The sequence below is a fragment of the Schistocerca gregaria genome, chromosome 5 (genome assembly GCF_023897955.1).
Source record: "Schistocerca gregaria isolate iqSchGreg1 chromosome 5, iqSchGreg1.2, whole genome shotgun sequence".
Lineage (NCBI taxonomy): Eukaryota > Metazoa > Arthropoda > Insecta > Orthoptera > Acrididae > Schistocerca > Schistocerca gregaria.
This window is the reverse complement of record NC_064924.1, coordinates 455,159,230-455,180,119: the sequence shown is the minus strand read 5'-3', so window position 1 is coordinate 455,180,119 and position 20,890 is coordinate 455,159,230. Positions and strand designations below refer to the sequence as shown.

Genomic DNA, 20,890 nt, shown 5'->3' with positions numbered 1-20,890 from the left:
CCAGATTTAGTCCAAATTCATCTACATTTCTTTGCAACCCAAGGCTTACCTCGTTTTAGCCAAGCACTTTCACTACACTGCCCAGCGCAATGCCCTTTTTGTGCACACATTCAGCACACCACATCATGGAACTTGGTATAAGATATATGACCTGGTATGTTCCACCGAGTGCAAATATCAAGTTTCATGGGTTCATTCCTCGGATAATTTCCTGTAACTACAATCATAACTATTCTCATTGTAAGCGCTTGCAGCATATCAGCACAAGGAAAGCGGACAGATACAAAACAGGAACATAAGAAACTACGTACCCATGAGAAGATACAGTATGCACACACTGCCATTTACCTGCCAACAGCTGCAAGTGCTGCCTCTGGCTTCACCTACCACCTGCATCCAACACCCCGACTGTAAAGGTACCTGCATCTGCTAAGCTTTCTAGCACCGTTTATAATGATCTCAGAAGGCTACAAACTGTCTCCATTTGCGCCATTCCACTTCTGTCGAAAAAGTAATGTACTCGAGAGTAGTAGGACAGTTGGGTAGTGGAAATAATTTACTTACCATATCACGTCTTGATTCCAGAAGGGTTGCTTGACTGTGAATGCTATTTTTACAGTCACTCATAAAACAGTACAAGCTTTAAATAATAGTATATCACATGTTGGTATTTTGCGTGATCTATCCAAGCCATTTAATTGTGTAGATCATGACGCTCTCTAAGAAAAACTCAAACTGTGTGGAACTGATTTTATTACACCCAGCTGGTATCAATCATACTTAACAAATAGAACATGAAGAGTTTTACTGAATTTCTCAGACAGTATCGGAAAGGTAGAAGCTGGCCGTTGTGGCCGAGTGGTTCTAGGCACTTCAATCTGGAAACACGCGACCGCTACAGTCGCAGGTTTGAATCCTGCCTAGGGCATGAATGTGTGTGATGTCCTTCGGTTAGTTACGTTTCAGTAGCTCTAAGTTCTAGGGGACTGATGACCTCAGATGTTAAGTCCCATAGTGCTCAGAGCCATTTGAACCATTTGAAAGATAGAAAATTTTACTGACTTGGGGGGGGGGGGGGAGGGGATCACAAAGGGTTCAATTTTGGGTCCATTCCTATTATTTATACATGCAAATGACTTTCCACTTGAAAACTGGTACTTTTTGCAGATGATGCTAGTATTACAATAAATCTCATAGAGAGAAAGCAACAAAAGAGTTGGTACATGCCCTTTTCCAAAGAATTATTAAATGGTTTACTGAAGGTTTTCTGAAAATGGACTCTCCTTAAATTCTGAAAATACACTACATTCAGTTCTACACAACAAAAAGATTCATACCAAAATCTGATGTAGCACACGAGCAGAAATCAGTAAATAAGGTAAAATTCTCCAAACTTTTGGGTGTACATAATTGATGAAAACTTGAACTGGAAGAAGCAGCTTACTGAGCTTCTCAAACAATTAAGTTCAGCTACTTTTGCTCTCTGTTCAGTTGCTAATCTTCGAAACAAATGTATCAACCTCCTGACATATTTTGCATATTTCCAGTATTGTCATACAGAATAATTGTCTGGGGTGCATCATCACTCAGAAAGAAAGTACTGATTGCATAAAAGTGAGCAGTAGGATAAATATGTGGTATTTACTCACAGACATCATGCAGGTACCTCTTCAAGCAGCTAGGCATTTTAACAGTACCAATTCAATACAAATACATTCACTAATGAAATTCATCGTAACTAATCTATCACAATTTGAGAAGAACATGATGTACATACCTACAATGACCTTTATTATCCATTTTTAAGGCTATCAGTGGCTCAAAAAGGGTTCAATATGCAGCAACAAAAATTTGTAATCAGTAGCCCAACAACATACAATATCTGACATATTTAAGACCTGCTCTGCTACCCCTAATATAAAACCATTTCTCCTGGACAACTTCTTCTATACCATTAATGAACTTCTACTGGTAGCCAGTAATAGTAATACTGACAGTAATAATAACAATAGGCATAGTCCATATCAATTCAGGCAGGCTAGGAAAAAATCTTACCTTCATAGTCTCAGATGTTATTGAATTTAGCATATGTTAAAAAGAAGGACTAAGTAAGGAACATGTATTTTTTTTTCTCTAAAAAAAATGCTGCTCCAAGATACAGCCCTTCAAAGATGACATGACACTGCGCATTCCATTTTGAAGAAATATAATTGCTTTATGGTTACAAAGAATTCCCCCATTTGGACTTATCTGTCAAAGTAATTATACTATAGCATTCTGACCTTTTTAAATTATGGATTTTTTTTTCAAAAATGCCCATTCATAAAATTTTGATTTTTTTTTCTGTTGGTTATACCATACAGTTCTACATTCCCTGAAAAGGATAGCTACCACTTTTAGGCGGAACATCTTTTATAAACAATTTAAATTTCTGCCATACATAGAACCTGTTTTGTTACCACATTATCACATAACAGGCTCATAAAAATTAAAACCTAGCCTTATTTAACATATTTTAGTTTTGAAAGATGAGTAGGAGACTCATTATTCAAGCATTTTAAATGGTTTCAAAATGCATGTGAAAGGTCCAAAGACTTAAAGGTTTCAATTTGTACAACTTCTGTGCACTCTGTTTTGTACTGAAATTAGCCAGTCAATGAACTAAAAATGTGTTCCACAGCTTCAGTTTTTCCTTTGATATAGAGTGATGCCTTCTTGTTGAACTGGGGCACTTACAATCTTCAAAACATTGTGAACAGGAAGTGAGCACTGATTGTGTTACTGTTGTCCTGGAAACTTATATACAGAAGTTGGTCCATGTGGTAGCATAAAGTTCACTACAATTTCATTTAACTCATAACTGGTGTCTATAATCTCTGCAATCCACCAGTCACAGTCATACACACACACACACACCACAAACATCTCCCTTCTCAGGTTGTGAATCTGAATATTATCCTGCTGTTTCTGAGATGTTGGCCAAACAAACTAAATTTCTTCTGTCTTGCTCTTTAAAGTGTGTGCAATATGAGTTTGCCCATCACTCTGAGTGCAAAAATGTGTCTTCTGAATTCCTTTCACAGGAGTAATTTGTTTGGACCATTCTTTTTTTTCTGCTCACGGAATTCTTCAATTTTCTCTTTGGACAAAAGAATAAGGGCTGTGGATGTGTAAGATTTCACGACTCTCATAATATACTCAGCATTCTGAATTGAAGCAGTATTTGGTCTGGAAAGATTATGTTTTGTATCATGGTGCTTCAGCAGTCCTCCTACACCATCACAAGGCCCCTTCCCGTGACCAGTAGCACTGGATACCCTGTCAGTTGGCACAAACGACTTACTCAATTCAAACAGCTGGATATGATTTTTAAAATGACTAGGAGCACCATCAGAAATAATGATGATCTTCTCTGGCCTTGTTCGCAGATGAAGAATTTCGTGTATTGCTAGTAAAGCATGTGTTGAGTCATGTCCTGTGTCATCACTTATAACTGCAACACTTGTGGTCTTGTTTTGAAAATATGTCATTCCGGTAAAAAACTTAAACTTGGGCATTACTTCAATGATACCCTTGTTCTTCTTGTAGGAGAATTACAAACCAGTTCTCAGCCAAATTACAGTGAAGCACTAAACATAGTTCTTCAGCCTGTACACACCCTTTCACTTCTACAATGTGTTGTTGTTGCGATTTCTTCAGCTGCTGGTGTGTCACTACCTTCACTGACCATTTACCAAGTTCATCAATGAAATATTTTCCTCCCATGTCACATATGTAATTTCTGCAGAGTTATGTGCTATGTCTTTTTATATTATATCTTCCTTTATTAAAACATAATAGATATATTGTTCATCAAATTTACTAAATAGTTCATAGATGGCGCCAAACGTCAGTCAGATGCATGGTTATTACAATTTGGCTATTCCGCAACAGATATAGAGGATGCTAACCTCTTTCTCCCTTACAGCCGATTTTCCTTGTAAATGCGAAACAATGCCAACAAAATTTAAAAAGGACGACTGATAGTTGAAATCTATTATTTACATGTCAATATAACAGTGGCTGCATGCAACAGCCTTCTGAATGGAAGGTAACCTGATCAAGGTGTAATATGTCGTGCCCCACTAAGTTCTTCAAAGTTACCACACAAAGTTCAAAATTTGTGCAGTACACATATAAACAGGCATCTCTAGGTGGGTGTGGAACTACCCACTTAGGTCATAGTGCATAAAAGTTTGATCTTCCAATGTGTAAAGTTGTATAGTTGCTCTTATAAACTGCAAAAGTTTCTTTAATAGGCCCTACTGCAAGTCATGTACCTCTTCACTTTCACAACTTTTTGGCCTTCAACTGTTACAGTTATAGCATAATCACTCAAATGATCTATGGAATATGTAACTAACTAACTAACTAACTAACCAACCAACCAACCAACTAACCGTCACCAGTTGTAATGGGCCATTACAACTGTATGTTACAGGAAAACTCTTCATTGCGACATCCAGCTGCAGTACATATAGGTGCATATCTTTTTCCAGTAGCGTAGTCTGCTGTTTTCGTATCCAGTGTAGAGTAGGTAGTCTTGCCTGAAGGAAATGTATGCTGCTTGACACAGCATTGCAGTAACTGTCAGTTAGTGCATACATTGTGATCACAAAGCAGAGGCAGTATACTTAGCACGGCCACTGGTAATGGCTCGTACTACCTGCCTGATTCTGTGGGCAGTCCAGAAGTGTTGAACCTTTAGCTCTGAGGGGTGTGCCCAGCTGCTGACTAGTAGAGGCTGTCTGACCTGACCCAGGTCTGCTGACCTCCATCACTTAATTCTTTGCTTCTTGGTGGGTCACCAATCCAGCTATTTGTAGAGTCCTACACATGATTGTTCTGCTGTCTGTTGGTGATAGTACACATAGCTGATTTACGAAACGCTATGTCAATGTGTTATAGCAGGAGTTTTGCCACACGTCAGTGTAACATGGGGGACAGGTATCAGCTCGGAATGTGCCAGCAGCTGCACACCTTTGGGGCAGCCAGTGTATCACTATGTCCCAAAACTCCTCCATGGTACAGTATTTCACCAACATCCTGCCAATATGACCTGCTAACTATATCTGCAGGACAATATTCAGCACAGAATAACAAGTAAACATTGAGCATAGGCATATTTTGTGTCCAGCTTGTTTTACGCTCGAAGAAGGAGAAGGGGACAATGCACCACAAAGGAAGTATCCAAATGGGACAGAAATTGGCAGATGTGCTTTGTACAGACAAACAAATGATCATAATTTCAAAATGTTGGATGATTTATTCAGGAGAAAGAGCTTCAGAAACTGAGGAAGTCAATATTACATTGGTCCACCTCTGGCCGTTATGCAAGCAGTCTTTTGGCTTGGTGTTGTTTGATAGAGTTGGATGTCCTGAGGGATGTCAAGGCCACAGCAAACCTTCCTGCACACAATGCAGAATTCCAACTGAAGAACCTAAATAAATGAAATTAAATGGTCACTGTTTCCCCAGTCATAAAAGTGAGATGTGTCAGTGAATGATATAAGGCCTACTATGGTTCAGTTGTAAACAACTTGAGATGATTAAACATGAACACTTACTGTGACACTGGCAGATTATAATCTTACGCATTGTGTCAAACTCCAAGATTCAATTAAACTTCCAATAACCATTATTTTATGAACATATTACTTTATTCAGACCTGACATAATTTTGACATCTATCCCCATTTTCAATTGGCTAAATTTATGATTCTTCTGCAGCACCTTTTTCTTTTTTTTGGCTAAATGTCAGCTGCAGCTATGTGATGTACATATGTCTGCAACAGAGAAACTTTTGAAGCAGCTGGACATAAAAAGGCAGTTTATAGAAGAGTGACTGTTAGTCCAGTGAAACTGTCAGAAGAAAAGCCTGTACCGTGCAAAAGGCGGGGAAGAAGATTTTATTTTTTTAACTCGTTCATATTGTTGGAAATGTCAGAAAGCCAAGTTTTGCCAACAAAATTTCTCTTGGGAAAACTTTCTGCAGTCAAAAAACTTCGAAAATTTCGGACATTTTTCAGTTTTTTCAAAATATCTCAATTTCATTTGCTCCTATCGCTTTGACATCTAGTTTCTTTTTTAAAGAGCACAAAATTCTCTACAAATTTGATTTTTACCATTTTTTTCTACTCCCAATATCTAAGGCGCTACAGTGTGCCAAAAAATATCAATTTTTCAAATTTCGGCCAAAGTGGCAAATTACCTAATTTTTAACACTGTTATTTCAGTTTCTATTTGTGTGGTATAAACATATTACTCATCATGTTATTCATTGGAATTTATCATCTCACTCTGCTGCAGGGCCAGGACAAACAGCATCATATTCAGTAACTACGAACACATTCACGTCGGATTGCGTGAAGTTTATTTGTGTTACAATATGTAATACGATTGCAAGCAGGTGCCGCATATTTTCTACAGTTGATTGACGTTAATGATCAGTTATAAGAAGAAGCATGTAGGAATTGTTCTTTAGCGGACAAAAGTGTATTTATTCTTTGGCGGGCGGAAGGCAATTATCTCTAGTGATTGTTCACAGTGCGCTGACAGCTATTAGCACACAACAATAAGGGTCCTATAGTTTGGAGTCGCTTCCATTCAGAATATGTTGTGGTGCTGAAAATGAGTATGTCTGACATGAATTTGTGTTTCATTTGCGGAAAAACTGTGATGAGTGGTGGATGCAATGTGAAAAAGAAAGGACTGAGCACACTTATCAATTGTAGTGCTAAACGCAGGGAGTCTGCTCACACCCGTTTTTTTGAAAACGCTCAGTGAAGTGATGATGCTACAAGAAGTACATTAATGAGAGAATGATAGCAGCTAGCCTTCGACATCCTCAGAAACCAACAAGCGTGCTACGTCGGTCGCAGGGAAAAGGTCAGTTCAAGTTCAAATAGAAATGCATCTTATGTGCAAAAGGGAATTCTGATGACTTTTTAACCAAGCAGTTAAGACTGCCATATGCCAAACGAAATTTTGATGGAGGGTACCTTATCCACAAAGTGACTTGGACTCGAAATGCTTGCTTCATGTCAATAGCCCAAAGCTATGTTTCTTACCTGCAACGTCAATTTGGATCTCAATTTGCTATTGTATTTGATGGGTATCCATGTGAGGGAGACAAATGTAGCACAAAGAGTGCTGAGAGGATTCGTACGTCCAAAAAACATTCTTCGGTTGACGTTGTGGTTGAATCAGAGACGGTGAACAAAGTCCCTCAGGACAAGTTCTTGTACAACGAACGAAACAAGATGCGTTTATCACACTTCTTAAAAAAGAATTTCTGAAGTGTAGCGTTGAAGTGCACCAGCCACAAGAAGATGCTGACGTTATGATTGTAACATCTGTCATTTCAAGAACTAAAGATTTTGGAAGTGTTGTCATTGTAGGAGAAGATGTTGACCTGCTTGTGCTCATGACCGGTTTGGGGCAAGGCATTGAAAACTTTTTCTTAAAGCCAGGAAGAGGAAATGCATAAGACACGTGGTTTTCCACCACATCTTACAAGTTTGACAATGACTATATTCTGTTCACTCACACCTTTAGCGGATGTGATACAACATCCACTTTTTTTTGGTCAAGGAAAAATTAAGTGCTGCAATATTGTTGCAAAAAATGAACACCTAACCTCAGCGCTTTGCACGTTCAATAAACCACATGATACCCATGAAGAAATAATAACAGCAACAAAACAGGTTACTATCGCATTGTATAGTGGAGGTGTCAGCAGTTCCCACACACTAGACCATTTGCGATACCAGCTATTCGCGCCAAGTCTGCCAGAAAAATCAAACTGAATCTTACACGGTTGTCACCTACACTAGATGCTGCACAACATCATTCGTTGCAGACTTACCAACAAGTCCAAAGTTGGATGGGAAACTGGAAACCTCCTGAGAAATGGGGCTGGAATCACAGTGACCATGGTCCAATACCCGTTATAATGAGCCAAGATCCAGCACCTGAAGCACTTCGTCACATTGTTTCATGCTCATGCAAGCTGAACTGTGGCGGAGCGTGCTCCTGCAGAAAAGCGGGTTTGAAATGTTCTTCAATTTGCAAGAAATGTATTGGGGTCAACTGTGAAAGAGTGCAAAAACTTTTATATGAAGACAGGGAAGAAGATGTTATGGAGGATGTTGAGGAAACCGCTCACGAAATCAACGAACTTGCTGAGGCTGACTCGTTGTTTAAAGAAGAGGTCAATCTGGGATCAACTCTAGGTACAGGCCCTGAATCCGTAACTCAAGGTATTTCTGGTGACACTGAGGAACCTGGCCCATCAAAACGTTGGAAGTGATGCTCATATCTGTTTCGAGTGCGCTAATGTGCGATATTACAAGTATTACACACCCAGAACTGTCAACATTTTTAGTAACTGACAATGCATTTTAATTGTAATAAAGCTACTTATTTTTAGTGTCAACTGTGTGGCTTTTATACACAAGAATAATTACCTACCTAATTAGGTTGTCTATTGCAGCTAATAATAATTCAGTTTCCTGAGACAATTTATTTTGCGTGTGCGTGTGTATGTGTCTGTGTCTCTTAATGGTGTATTTTTACATTTATAGTTTTACAAATACCAGGGCTGAGGTGGCCCATAGTGAACTTCCAAGTAGTGATGTAATAATCACAATTTTCGGGTGCCCAGCAATCCTCATGTTGCATACAGAGAAATTGAATACTTGAAAGTGAGGTGGTAAATTCCAACATATAACATGATGTATAATGTATTTATACTACACAACAGAAACTGAAAGAAGAGTGTTCAAAAATAAGGTATCTTGCCACTATGGTCAAAATTTGAAAAATTGGTATTTTTTGAGGTGCTGTAGCGCCTTAGATATTGGGAGTACAAAAAATGGCAAGAATCAAATTTGTAGAGTATCTTCTGCTCTTTTTTAAAAGCAATAGGAGCAAATAAAACAGAGATATTTTGAAAAAACGGAAAAAAGCCAAAATTTTTCAAGTTTTTTGACTGCAGAAAGTTTTTCCAAGTGAAATTTTGTTGGCAAAACTCGGTTTTCTAATATTTCCAACCATATGAACGAGTTGAAAAAATAAACTCTTTTACCCCACCTTTTGCAAGGTATTTCTGCAATTTGACTGGACTATGTGTTAGAAATTTTTTATTAAATTGTCTTTAAGTATCAGTTCCCCAAGTACAAAAATGGTTCTCTTTTAGCACAACAGAAGTTAACACCAGCATTCTGCCAGAGGCAGTATGCTCTTCGAAGTTAACACCAGCATTCCGTCAGAGGCAGTATGCTCTTCCCTACAGATTACCATGAGCCTTTGGAGCATAGTGCTATTTGCCATTTTTTCAAATTATACAAATACTTTCCAACAGTTAAAGAAATAATAAGTGATTGAAACAGTGCAGTAAGTCCTACAAAAAATAACTGGTGTAGTTCCCTGAGATGAATAAACTCATTACTAAGCCTTTTACATACATATAAACTTACCATTCATTCATTTAATAATGAATTTAAAAAATAGGAGCACAGGAAAGCTACGATAAACACCAGAGTGAACACATTGTAGTAGCCAAGATAGACATGAAGCCCACACCTACCAAAGTAGTAAAAGTTTATATGCCAACTAGCTGATAAAGAGATCGAAGAAATGAATGATGCAATGAAAGAAATTATTCAGATAGTGAAGGGTGATGAAAATATAATAATAAATTTCCTTTACTTTATGTCTGTGGTCACAATTTTTTTGTCATCAGACTACCGGTTTCGACTTATAATGGCCATCTTCAAATCTGCAGTAAAATATGGGAAAACATAACTACGCTAGCAGATTGTCTACAGCTTTAAAAGAAAAAAAAATTAAAAGTGCATTGACATATATGTATATTTGTGCCCTTTAAGTATGAAGAGGCGTACCTGTTCTATAAAAACATGTCCTAATGTACTGCATCGTGGCATCGTCAAATATTAAACACAAAATTAGCATCAGCATCATCAGATATATATAAATAACAGCATATGCAATAATCATCTTGTGATCAGCACTACTGTTCAAAACAAATTCCATACAGTAGCCAAAAGATGTTTGTGTTGCAAGTGAACCAGATGTCACTACTGTAGGCATACACACATTCTTCAATACTTAAATGGACAAATTAAAATAAATGAGGATACAACTGGTAAAGTCTGTAATGGGTTTGTAAGCTATAAGAGGCATTACAGTAATAAAAAGTAATTAAATAAAACACGACAGAAGTTAGATAGTTAAAATGAGGAAGAGTTAAGAGATGGTAACTGACATATGCTCAAGTGCCAATATTATAAATAATGACATATATAACAAAGCTCTATATGAGGAATTCTGCCTTATGCAAGGCACCTTTTTTCTGTTTTGTTACACCCAGACATGTTTCAGCACTTATTTTGCTATCTTCAGTGGGTTATGACTATAGCATATGCTGTTATTTATAGATATTTGATGGTGCTGGTGCTAATTTTCTGTGTCTGTTTAACTTTTGCAATGCCAATATGGCTGCAGGACATTAGGATATGTTTTTGTAGAACAGGTATGCCCCTTCATACTTAAATGGTACAAATATATATATATATATATATTGGCTCCTACCCTTGTAACCGCCCCCGGTGTAAAACCTGTCCTATGCACCCTCCCACCACCACCTACTCCAGTCCTGTAACCCGGAAGGTGTACATGATCAAAGGCAGAGCCACGTGTGAAAGCACCCACGTGATTTACCAACTGATCTACATACACTGTGGCGCTTTCTATGTGGGAATGACCAGCAACAAACTGTCCATTCGCATGAATGGACACAGGCAGACAGTGTTTGTTGGTAATGAGGATCACCCTGTGGCTAAACATGCCTTGGTGCACGGCCAGCACATCTTGGCACAGTGTTACACCGTCCGGGTTATCTGGATACTTCCCACCAACACCAACCTATTCGAACTCTGGAGATGGGAACTTGCCCTTCAATATATCCTCTCTTCTCATTATCCACCAGGCCTCAATCTCCGCTAATTTCAAGTTGCCGCCACTCATACCTCACCTGTCATTCAACATCATCTTTGCCTCTGCACTTCCGCCTCGACTGACATCTCTGCCCAAACTCTTTGCCTTAAAATATGTCTGCTTGTGTCTGTATATATATGGATGGATGATATGTGTGTGTGTGTGTGTGTGTGTGTGTGTGTATGTGTGCGATGTGTGTGTGTGTGCGCGCGAGTATATACCTATCCTTTTTTCCCCCTAAGGTAAGTCTTTCCGCTCCCGGGATTGGAATGACTCCTTACCCTCTCCCTTAAAACCCACATCCTTTCGTCTTTCCCTCTCCTTCCCTCTTTCCTGAAGAAGCAACCGTTGGTTGCGAAAGCTAGAAATTTTGTGTGTGTGTTTGTGTGTTATTTTATTGTGCTTGTCTACCGGCGCTTTCCCGCTTAGTAAGTCTTGAAATCTTTGTTTTTAATATATTTTTCCCATGTGGAAGTTTCTTATATATAATTTAAAAACAAAGATTCCAAGACTTACCAAGCGGGAAAGCACCAGCAGACAGGCACGATGAACAAAACACACAAACACACACACAGAATTACTAGCTTTCGCAACCGATGCTTGCTTCTTCAGGAAAGAGGGAAGGAGAGGGAAAGACGAAAGGATGTGGGTTTTAAGGGAGAGGGTAAGGAGTCATTCCAATCCCGGGAGCGGAAAGACTTCCCTTAGGGGGAAAAAAGGACAGGTGTACACTCGCACACACACACATATCCATCCGCACATACACAGACACAAGCAGACATCTAACACGAGTTATTCTTCATCCTCCAGTTGTGCTTTGTTATTTTGCTTTATTAATTTTAAAGCAGACAAAGCACATTTGTCACTGTGAATATCCTCCAATCCAACAACTAATTGTGTTCAACAGTTATGAGTTATTCTTGTGTTAGTGACAAGTGGACTACAAGATTCATGTTTAATTACTAAATGAAAACAGGCAAAAATATGTAACTCATTCTTCACAGATTAATATTTTTGTTGTTTATAATCCGTGCAAACAAATGTGAATATATTCCATATGGTACAGCCATTTCAATGTCTTCACAAGAAATATAGATAGTTAAATGTTAAAAGAAATACTGGTACTGTATAAACAAGCCTATAGAAATTCTCTTAATGGAAAATTATAGCTCCCATGTAAGGTTTTTAATGGATAACAGCGTGTTCATTGAATGGTAAATCAACATTACTAATGTATGTGTATACAGTAATAAAGTAGTTAAAACCACAAACACACGGGGATGCACACACAGAGTGAGTGGTAGCAATACTGTTTGACACTGTTCCTCATTACAGTTTAGGCTGCTGAAGAATGTACTAGATGGAAAGCATATGAAAGTTCTGTCTGATTATGTTAGCTCTATAGCTCTCTTCAGGAGTTCAGCAGTAGGATTTAAGATGCCTTATTTTTGTTACAGCAATCACAGCAGACATAATATTCACAATATATTACATTGTTAATACTTAACCAGCAGTATTTAATAACGAATAGATTAATGAGATACATAATGATGAATGAAGAATGCATCACATTGTCAAATACTTTTCATTATGGTCTATTTAACCTGTGACAATCTGCTAGTGTATTTATGTTTTCCCATATTTTGCTGCAGATCTGAGGATCGTCGCTATACACAGAAAGTGGTGGTCTGATGACAAAAAAATGTCACAGCTTGTGAAAATTTAATAGCAGGAAAAAGAGGAGAAGCTAACATAGTACGTGAATATGGAATGGAGGTAAGGAATGACAGAGGAAGCTGGCTGATAGAATTTTACACACAGCATAACTTATTCATAGCTGACACTTGGTTTAACAATCACGAAAGAAGGTTGCAGACATGGAAGAGACCTGGAGACACTGGAAGGTTTCAGATAGATTATATAATCGTAAGAAAAAGATTTAGAAACCACGTTAAAAACTGTAAGACATTTCCAGGGGCAGATGTAAACACTGGCCACAATTTATTGGTTACGAACTGTAGATTAAAACTGGAGAAACTGCAAAAAAACATAGGAATTTAAGGAGATGGGACCTGGATAAACTAAAAGAACCAGAGGTTGTAGAGTGCTTCAGAGAGGGCGTCAGGGAACGATTGACAAGAAAAGAAGAAAGAACTACAGTAAAAGAAAAGTGGGTAGCTTTGAGAGAGGAAATAGTGAAGGCAACAGAGGATCAAGCAGGTAAAAAGGCAAGGGCTAGTAGAAGTCCTTGGGTAACAGAAGAGAGATTGAATTTAATTGATAAAAGGAGAAAATATAAAAATGCAGTAAATGAAGCAGGGACAGGTAGAGGACAAATGTAAGGATGTAGAGGCATATATTACTAGGGGTATGATAGATACAGCTTACAGGAAAAATTCAACACGCAAGTCGGTGGAAGGAGTATATAGAGGGTTAGAGGGTCTATACGAGGGTGATGTACTTGAGGGAAGTATTATCGAAATGGAAAAGGACGGAGATGAAGACGAAAGGAGGGAATTTGACAAAGCACTGAAAGACCTACATAGAAACATGGTCCCGGGAGTAGACAACGTTCAATTACAACTACTGATAGCTTTGGAAGAGCCAGCCATGACAAAACTCTTTCATCTGGTGAGCAAGATGTAAGAGACAGGCAAAATACTCTCAGACTTCAAGAAGAACATAATACTTCCAGTCACAAAGAAAGCAGGTGTTGACAGGTATGAAAATTACCGAACTATGTGTTTAATAAGTCACGGCAGCAAAATACTAACATGAATTCTTCACAGACGAATGGAATGACTGGTAGAAGCCAACCTCGGGGAAGATCAATTTGGATTCCGTAGAAATGTTGGAACAAGTGAGGCAATATTTCCCTACGACTTACCTTTTGAAGGTAGGAACTCAAACATACATTTCCAGCATTTGTACACTTAGAGAAAGCTTTTGATGATGTTGACTGGAATGCTCTCTTTTAAATTCTGAAGGTGGCAGGTGTAAAATACAGAGAGCAAAGGGCTATTTATATACAATTTGTTCAGAAACCAGTGGTTGAGAAGCGAGTGATACAGGGTTGTATGTTATTCAATCTGTATACAGAGCAAGCAGTAAAGGAAACAAAAGAAAAATTAAGAGCAAGAATTAAAATTAATGGAGAACAAATGAAAACTTTGAGGTTTACCAATGACATTGCAATTCTGTCAGAGACAGCAAAGGACCTGGAAGAGCAGTTGAACAGAATGGACACTGTCCTGAAAGGAGGATGTAAGATGAACTTCAACAAAAGCATAATGAGGGTAATGGAAAGCAGTTGAATTAAATCAGATGATGCTAAGGGTATTAGATTAGGAAATGAGACACTTAACAGTAGATGAGTTTTGCTATTTGGGGAGCAAAATAACTGACGATAATCAAAGTAGAAAGGATATAAAATGCAGAGTGGCAATGGCAAGGAAAGTGTTTCTGAAAATGAGAAATTTGTTAACTTTGAGCCGGCCGGGATGGCCGAGCAGTTCTAGGCGCTACAATCTGGAACCGCGCTACCGCTACAGTCGCAGGTTCAAATCCTGCCTCGGGCATGGATGTGTGTGAGGTCCTTAGGTTAGTTAGGTCCAAGTAGTTCTACGTTCTAGGGGACTGATGACCTCAGAAGTTAAATTCCATAGTTCTCAGAGCCATTTGTTAGCTACGAGTGTAGATTTAAGTGTCAGGAAGTCTTTTCTGTAAAGTATTTGTATGGAGTGTAGCCATGTATGGAAGGGAAACTTGGATGATAAATAGTTTAGACAAGAAGAGAATAGAAGCTTTCGAAATGTGGTGCTACAGGAGAATGCTGATGATTAGATGGGTAGATCACATAGCTAATGAGGAGGTACTGAATAGAATTGGGGAGAAGAGGAATTTATGGCACAACTTGACTAGAAGAAGGGATCGGTTGGTAGGACATGTTCTGAGGCATCAGGACATCACCAATTTAGTATTGGAGGGAAGCATGGAGCGTAAAAATCATAGATGAATTCATTAGGCAGATTCAGAAGGATGTAGGTTACAATAGTTACTCGGAGATGAAGAATCTTGCACAGGATAGAGTAACATGGAGAACTGCATCAAACCAGTCTCTGGACTGAAGACCGAGTGTGAGGTCATCTACATGAGTGCTAAAAGGAATTCGTTAAACTCTGGTTACATGATAAATCAGTCAAATCTAAATGCCATAAATTCAACTAAATACCTAGGAATTACAATTACGAACAACTTAAATTGGAAGGAACGCATAGAAAATTTTGTGGGGAAAGCTAACCAAAGAATGTGTTTTATTGACAGGACACTTAGAAAATGTAACAGATCTACTAAGGAGACTGCCTACACTATGTTTGTCCATCCTCTTTTAGTATACTGCTGAGCGGTGTGGGATCCTTAGCATACAAGACTGATGGAGTACATCGAAAAAGCTCGAAGAAGGGCAGCATGTTTTGTATTATCATGAAATATGGGAAAGAGTCTCAATGATACAGATTTTGGGCTGGACATCATTAAAAGAAAGGCGTTTTTCGTTGCAACGGGATCTTCTCACGAAATTCCAATCACCAACTTTCTCCTCCGAATGCAAAAATATTTTCTTGACACTTACCTACATAGGGAAAAACTATCACCATGATAAAATAAGGGAAATCAGAGCTCGAACAGAAAGATATAGGTGTCTGTTCTTTCCACACGCTATACAAGATTGAGATAATAGTGAATTGCGAAGGTGGTTTGATGAAGCCACTGCCAGGCACTGAAATGTGATTTGCAGAGTATCCTGTAGGTGTAGATCAAATTTACGAAGTAAGAGTCAAGTATCTACATCTATACTCTGTGAACCACTGTAAAGTGCATGGAAGATGGTGTGGCTCACTGTAACAGTTACTGTTTTTTTTTTTTTTTTTCATTTGCATTTACATATGGAGCATGTGACAAGTGCAATTTGAACTAGACTGCCTAACTGAACACTGCTAATTTGTCTTAATTTCCAGAACAATAATCAAATTTTCTGAATGACTGTCTGAAGAATCTATAGGCATACAGAAGCTTTTGAGCTGAAATTATTTTATGGTTATATAAAAATAGTGCAAAAAACTGGCTGGGGAGGCAGTCTTCTACATGATGAAAATAGCTTCACAAAGAGGTGAACCAGGGATCATATGACTAATGATAAAGGCTTTGTCATTATAATACATTGAAAGGTAAGCTGCTTAAATACATAGACACACACAGAACATATAAACATGTTTTTACAAGGATAGGACAGTTGGTTGGCCATGGCATTGCTGAAGGAATCATCCCATAATTTCACTCATTAAAGGAAACCTACATCAAAATGACCAGACACCATCCAACCAAATAGATAATGTAAGTTTAACTTAACAACATACATAACATACACCATGGTGGCAGATTACCTTATCATCCACAGGAAGTGCCAAATCATCCTTACTCTCACCTAAAATTTAGTATGTAGAAAGCTTTCCACAATAAGTCTGAGAAACAATGAGCTTTTAGTGTGTAAGGTATTTCAATAATTGCTACAGAGGGCTTTCTTCCTCCACATCTTTTCCTAAATACAAAAGAGGAACAGGAAGAAGAAGAAGAACACAAAACTGGAAATGACAAGAGGTGAACAAATGGCTGAAAGGAGGAGGATTGAGGTTTAATGTGCTGAGGACAAGAAGGGGCACTTGAGACTGGGTGCAAGCTTGGAATGGACAAAGATGAAGAAAGGAATTGGGTGTACCCTTTTCCCAAAACTACTCAAATGGCTTCAACACTGACACCTCTTCCGGTTAAAAAAAATAAATAAATAAAATAACTAAACTGAGTTGTTTCATGAGCTCAAGAATATATCTTCTAATTTAAATTCTCATTAACACCATGCAAAGTCAAACATTTTGACTGTTCCACCTTAGTCTTCAATCCATCTCCATATAGTAAGTTTTATCACCACTTTTCACAAGTGTAGAAGAAAGATGAAATACTTGAGGAGGAGACAAAATAAACATTGCTTATAAACTACAGTGGGGCGTAGCATGCATCAACACTGCATTACACAAAAAATAATTGAACTAAACAACAGCTGAATGTATTAAACAACTAGAGTGGGTCACCTTTCAACCTAATTTAGGACTTCAGCTCGATACATGTCAGTCTGTTACCATAACCTAGATATCAGGGGAGCGGGGTGGGTCCAGTATCACACTACCCCATTCCAGTGATAGGTACCCAACACTGTAGATCGGCCTGTCTTGTACAGCTGCCAGGATATCTTTTGATATATCTATGATAGCCCCTAATTTTACTGTGGCGAGTGATGCAAAATACATACCTTCCAGGAGCTGCCCCTGTTTGTGTGAATATATGACGGTCTTCGAATGGAAACTTTTTTGGACCTTCTTTCACACATTTCTTCGACACTGTTTCCACCTTTGGTCCTTTCAGATCGCCGTTTCCAGGAATACAGATGAGCTTCAGAATACATCCAACATCTTCGGTCGTAGGTGTATAGGAATAACCATTTCCTATTAATTCGAAGTCACCCTGTTTTTTCCTGTACCACAGAAAGTCGCAATCGCCCACATTCGTATATGAAGTCTTAAAAGTAAATGGGGAAATCGGAAAACCAACTATTATGACTCTTGGAAGGATTATTTCGTCTACGCATGGGCCATTCAACACGATATTATATCGAACACTGCCAATACGCAAATGCATTTCGTCGCCCACCCAAAACGGCAAGTCCATACACAAACAATCAGCGGATACTGGACAATCGTTACTATAGAATTTAGCAGATATGGATTCAACGTCTACATCTCCTAGTGCGTCTCCTGCGTCTTTTAACTCCTTTACTTTGTTGGTGATACAAATGACAATTTTATTCAACAAATAATCGGCGGTTGCAGTCAATTTTGCAACAACACTGCAATAATCGTCTATCTTAAATGACTCACTCTGGAACTGGAAACACACAAGCAGGTATTTGTCCTCCTTAATACGGCTGAAAAATACATTCGGGTTTTCGTTGTCTGTCATTTCGAGTTAAAGTTTATTACCTTATGAAACGATTTTCGGTTTAGATCTGAGATAAAATGTTACCAAATTATATTCATGTTTCATTCGCATCACTTTCATCAGTATCACGCACAGGTGTTCTCGTAAGAATTCAACGATCTGACACAACATAATAAAAACACGCAATACTATATGTCACTCTATCTATATTGAAGTTCCGCGTTACCATGGCAACGACGACGAACAAATTGTTACTTTGCAGTTCGTGTCGCAGTTATTGATAATTTCATACATTTATGAGCGTAACTTCACTCAGAATGAAGAGAATGCTAACTACATAGAACTGTATCTCAGTACAGATCTATGCCTTTTTAGCTGTGTTCACCTTTGCGCATGCGCGTAAGTTCCCAACAGCGCATCTACGCATGCGCTTTTGTGCATGGAAATGGAGCCCGTGCGTACAGGTGCATTGCTACCGCCTTCGGTGAGATTCCTTGCCCTTTTTTAGCAGGCGACAGGCAGCTGAGGAGCGTGTGTCTGTGTGTTGTGGTTCTGTTGTGTTGCGAATTATGGGCAGTAATGTCTGCTAGGAAGCACTAAACCCTGCCCGAATAGGCCATGGCTCAATGGTACCGGCCAGCCGCCGTGTCGTCCTCAGATCATAGCACGCCTCTCAACTGGCTGTATTTCAATTTACGAGATCGGAGCTGGCGCTTCTCAATCAAGTAACTCCCCAGTTTGTCTCGTAAGGGCTTGAGTGCACCCCGTTTGCTAACAGCGCTCGGCAGACCGAACGGTCATCCATCCAACTGCTAGCCCAACCCAACAACGCTTAACTTAGGTGATCCGACGATAATCGGTGTTACCACTACGACAGGGCCGTTGGCCCAAAGTGTGCACGCATAAGTTTATAGATGATAACAGACGGAGAAGAAAGTCGTCTGGAGAGCCCCTTCTGAAGATTTAAACAAAAATTCGAGATCAGTCACCCTGACCGTCGAATACTACATAAATGGTCTCCGATTATATATTTGTAAAGAATACGATACCGTAAGTTAAGAAGTAAAAAAACGAAGAAGAATAAGCCAAACATTTATGAAAACTGTAGGCATAAATGGAAACTGTGGAAGAATATCTATAGCGACTTAAAAGCAGAACAACTGGGGATCCTGACATTTGAACAAAAGAAGTTATGGGGTTGTTTAGTTCCTCAAAAAGCTATTAAAAACTGAAATGAAGTACACTGATGATGCAAAACACACAAAATTGAAAAATACAACGTTCGTTCTAGTTGATTCTGCCGTCTATAAAGTTTCCAAATTTGTCGAGTGCGTGGCTGATAATCACGTATATCATCTTTCATGATTAAGGTTGTGCAAACAAATGACGTACAAATCACACGGTGAAAGTTAATTAGCCTTCACGTCACGATTAAGAACCTCCCTTCAATATTTCCAAGTTTCAGGAGTAATCACTAAAATGCTTTGTTTTGAAAAGAAGAATAAATAGTTCAAACTGGCAAATTTTGTTGCCAGCCTTATCGCTGCAGTTTCCTAATCAGAAAACCAAAATCTCGCTGTGACCTGTTTTGAAATTTGCTGACAAAACGTTTTCATCACTTCCTATTTCTCGTACTTCTGTTATTTGGATTCATTCATTACCTACAGTACCTTTTTTGTATTTCCTTTTTCTGTTGCCTTTTCATGACAATGACTGCAACAGAAGCTCCCACGCAAAGAAGTGAATTCGTGGTAGGCTGCTTGCACAATGAGGGAACGTGTGGACAAAGAACGTCCGTGCCTACATTCGTACTTTCTACAAATTTTTGTGCATGCCCTTTTATTCCCATGCGTCTGCGATTGCGCACGACGAAAGAGGCATCGTGTGTACATACGTTTAACAAATACAAATTGCATAATTGCGTCTAATGCGTGTACATATCTTTGCCAATGACTCTTTGCCTTTGGGCTAATGTCAGAGATCACTGGCCACTGTCAAATAAATAAATAAATCGAGAGATAAATCTTCCCCTATATATTTCAAACAACAAGAATTTGGTCGCATGAATAAAAGCGACAAAATTCTGCAGAGAAGATTCTCCGAGCAAAAGAACATTCTCTGAGAATGTTCTCAATTTCGTATGAATAAAACGTAAACCATATGGTCTATGGAATAAAAAATTCAAAACATTTACTCTGACGAGTGAGTTCTTTCTCTCTAAATTTCCATCCTTGAGAAGGTTCACTGCGTGTCGTCTGCCATATCTGGCACACAACACGAGCCTCATGTTACATTTCATAAAACTCGCCCAAACATGTAAACTATTCACGGTACAAACACGGAATTGGCATCAGTATGTTCTGGAAGAGTTGTACTACGTTTCGAGTTTAATTTTATGTACAGCAACAAATTACTAAGACTGTTACGTAAAGCACGAAAATCATTTTTTTGTGATGTTACCGAATTTTCGACATGCAGGGAACTTTTTGTTATCAAAGTTAGGTGAAGGCGCTACGCAAACGAAATTTTAAGGCAACATGACATTTTTATCTACTCGAAACCGGAACTCCTACTTTCTTGCAAATGAAGCAGCTCCGATTAGTTGTCTTTGCTGCGTGATTTGAAGTTCCGAACCAAGCCTCATTACAGTTCCAATAACAAATGGTTCAAATGGCTCTGAGCACTATGGGACTCAACATCTGAGGTCATCAGTCCCCCCGAACTTAGAACTATTTTTATTTATTTATTTATTTATTTATTTTATTATCCATCTTCAGGCATTAAA

General features: G+C 38.6%; 1 protein-coding gene across 2 annotated transcripts in view; it reads right to left on the bottom strand.

Moving 5' to 3' along the window:
- Positions 1 to 18,979, bottom strand: part of LOC126272968 (2',5'-phosphodiesterase 12-like) — a 173,997-nt gene extending 155,018 nt beyond the window's left edge. Inside the window, exon 1 of one of the 2 annotated variants that reach the window (XR_007549289.1) lies at positions 17,420 to 18,492. Coding sequence is in view for 1 of the 2 variants with exons in the window: in XM_049976299.1 (XP_049832256.1) it covers positions 17,420 to 18,126 (707 nt within the window). In the remaining variant the exon portion in view is untranslated. Of the gene's footprint in view, positions 1 to 17,419 lie in introns of both variants that reach the window. The other variant, XM_049976299.1, reaches the window with a different exon arrangement.
- Positions 18,980 to 20,890: the final 1,911 nt, after the last annotated feature.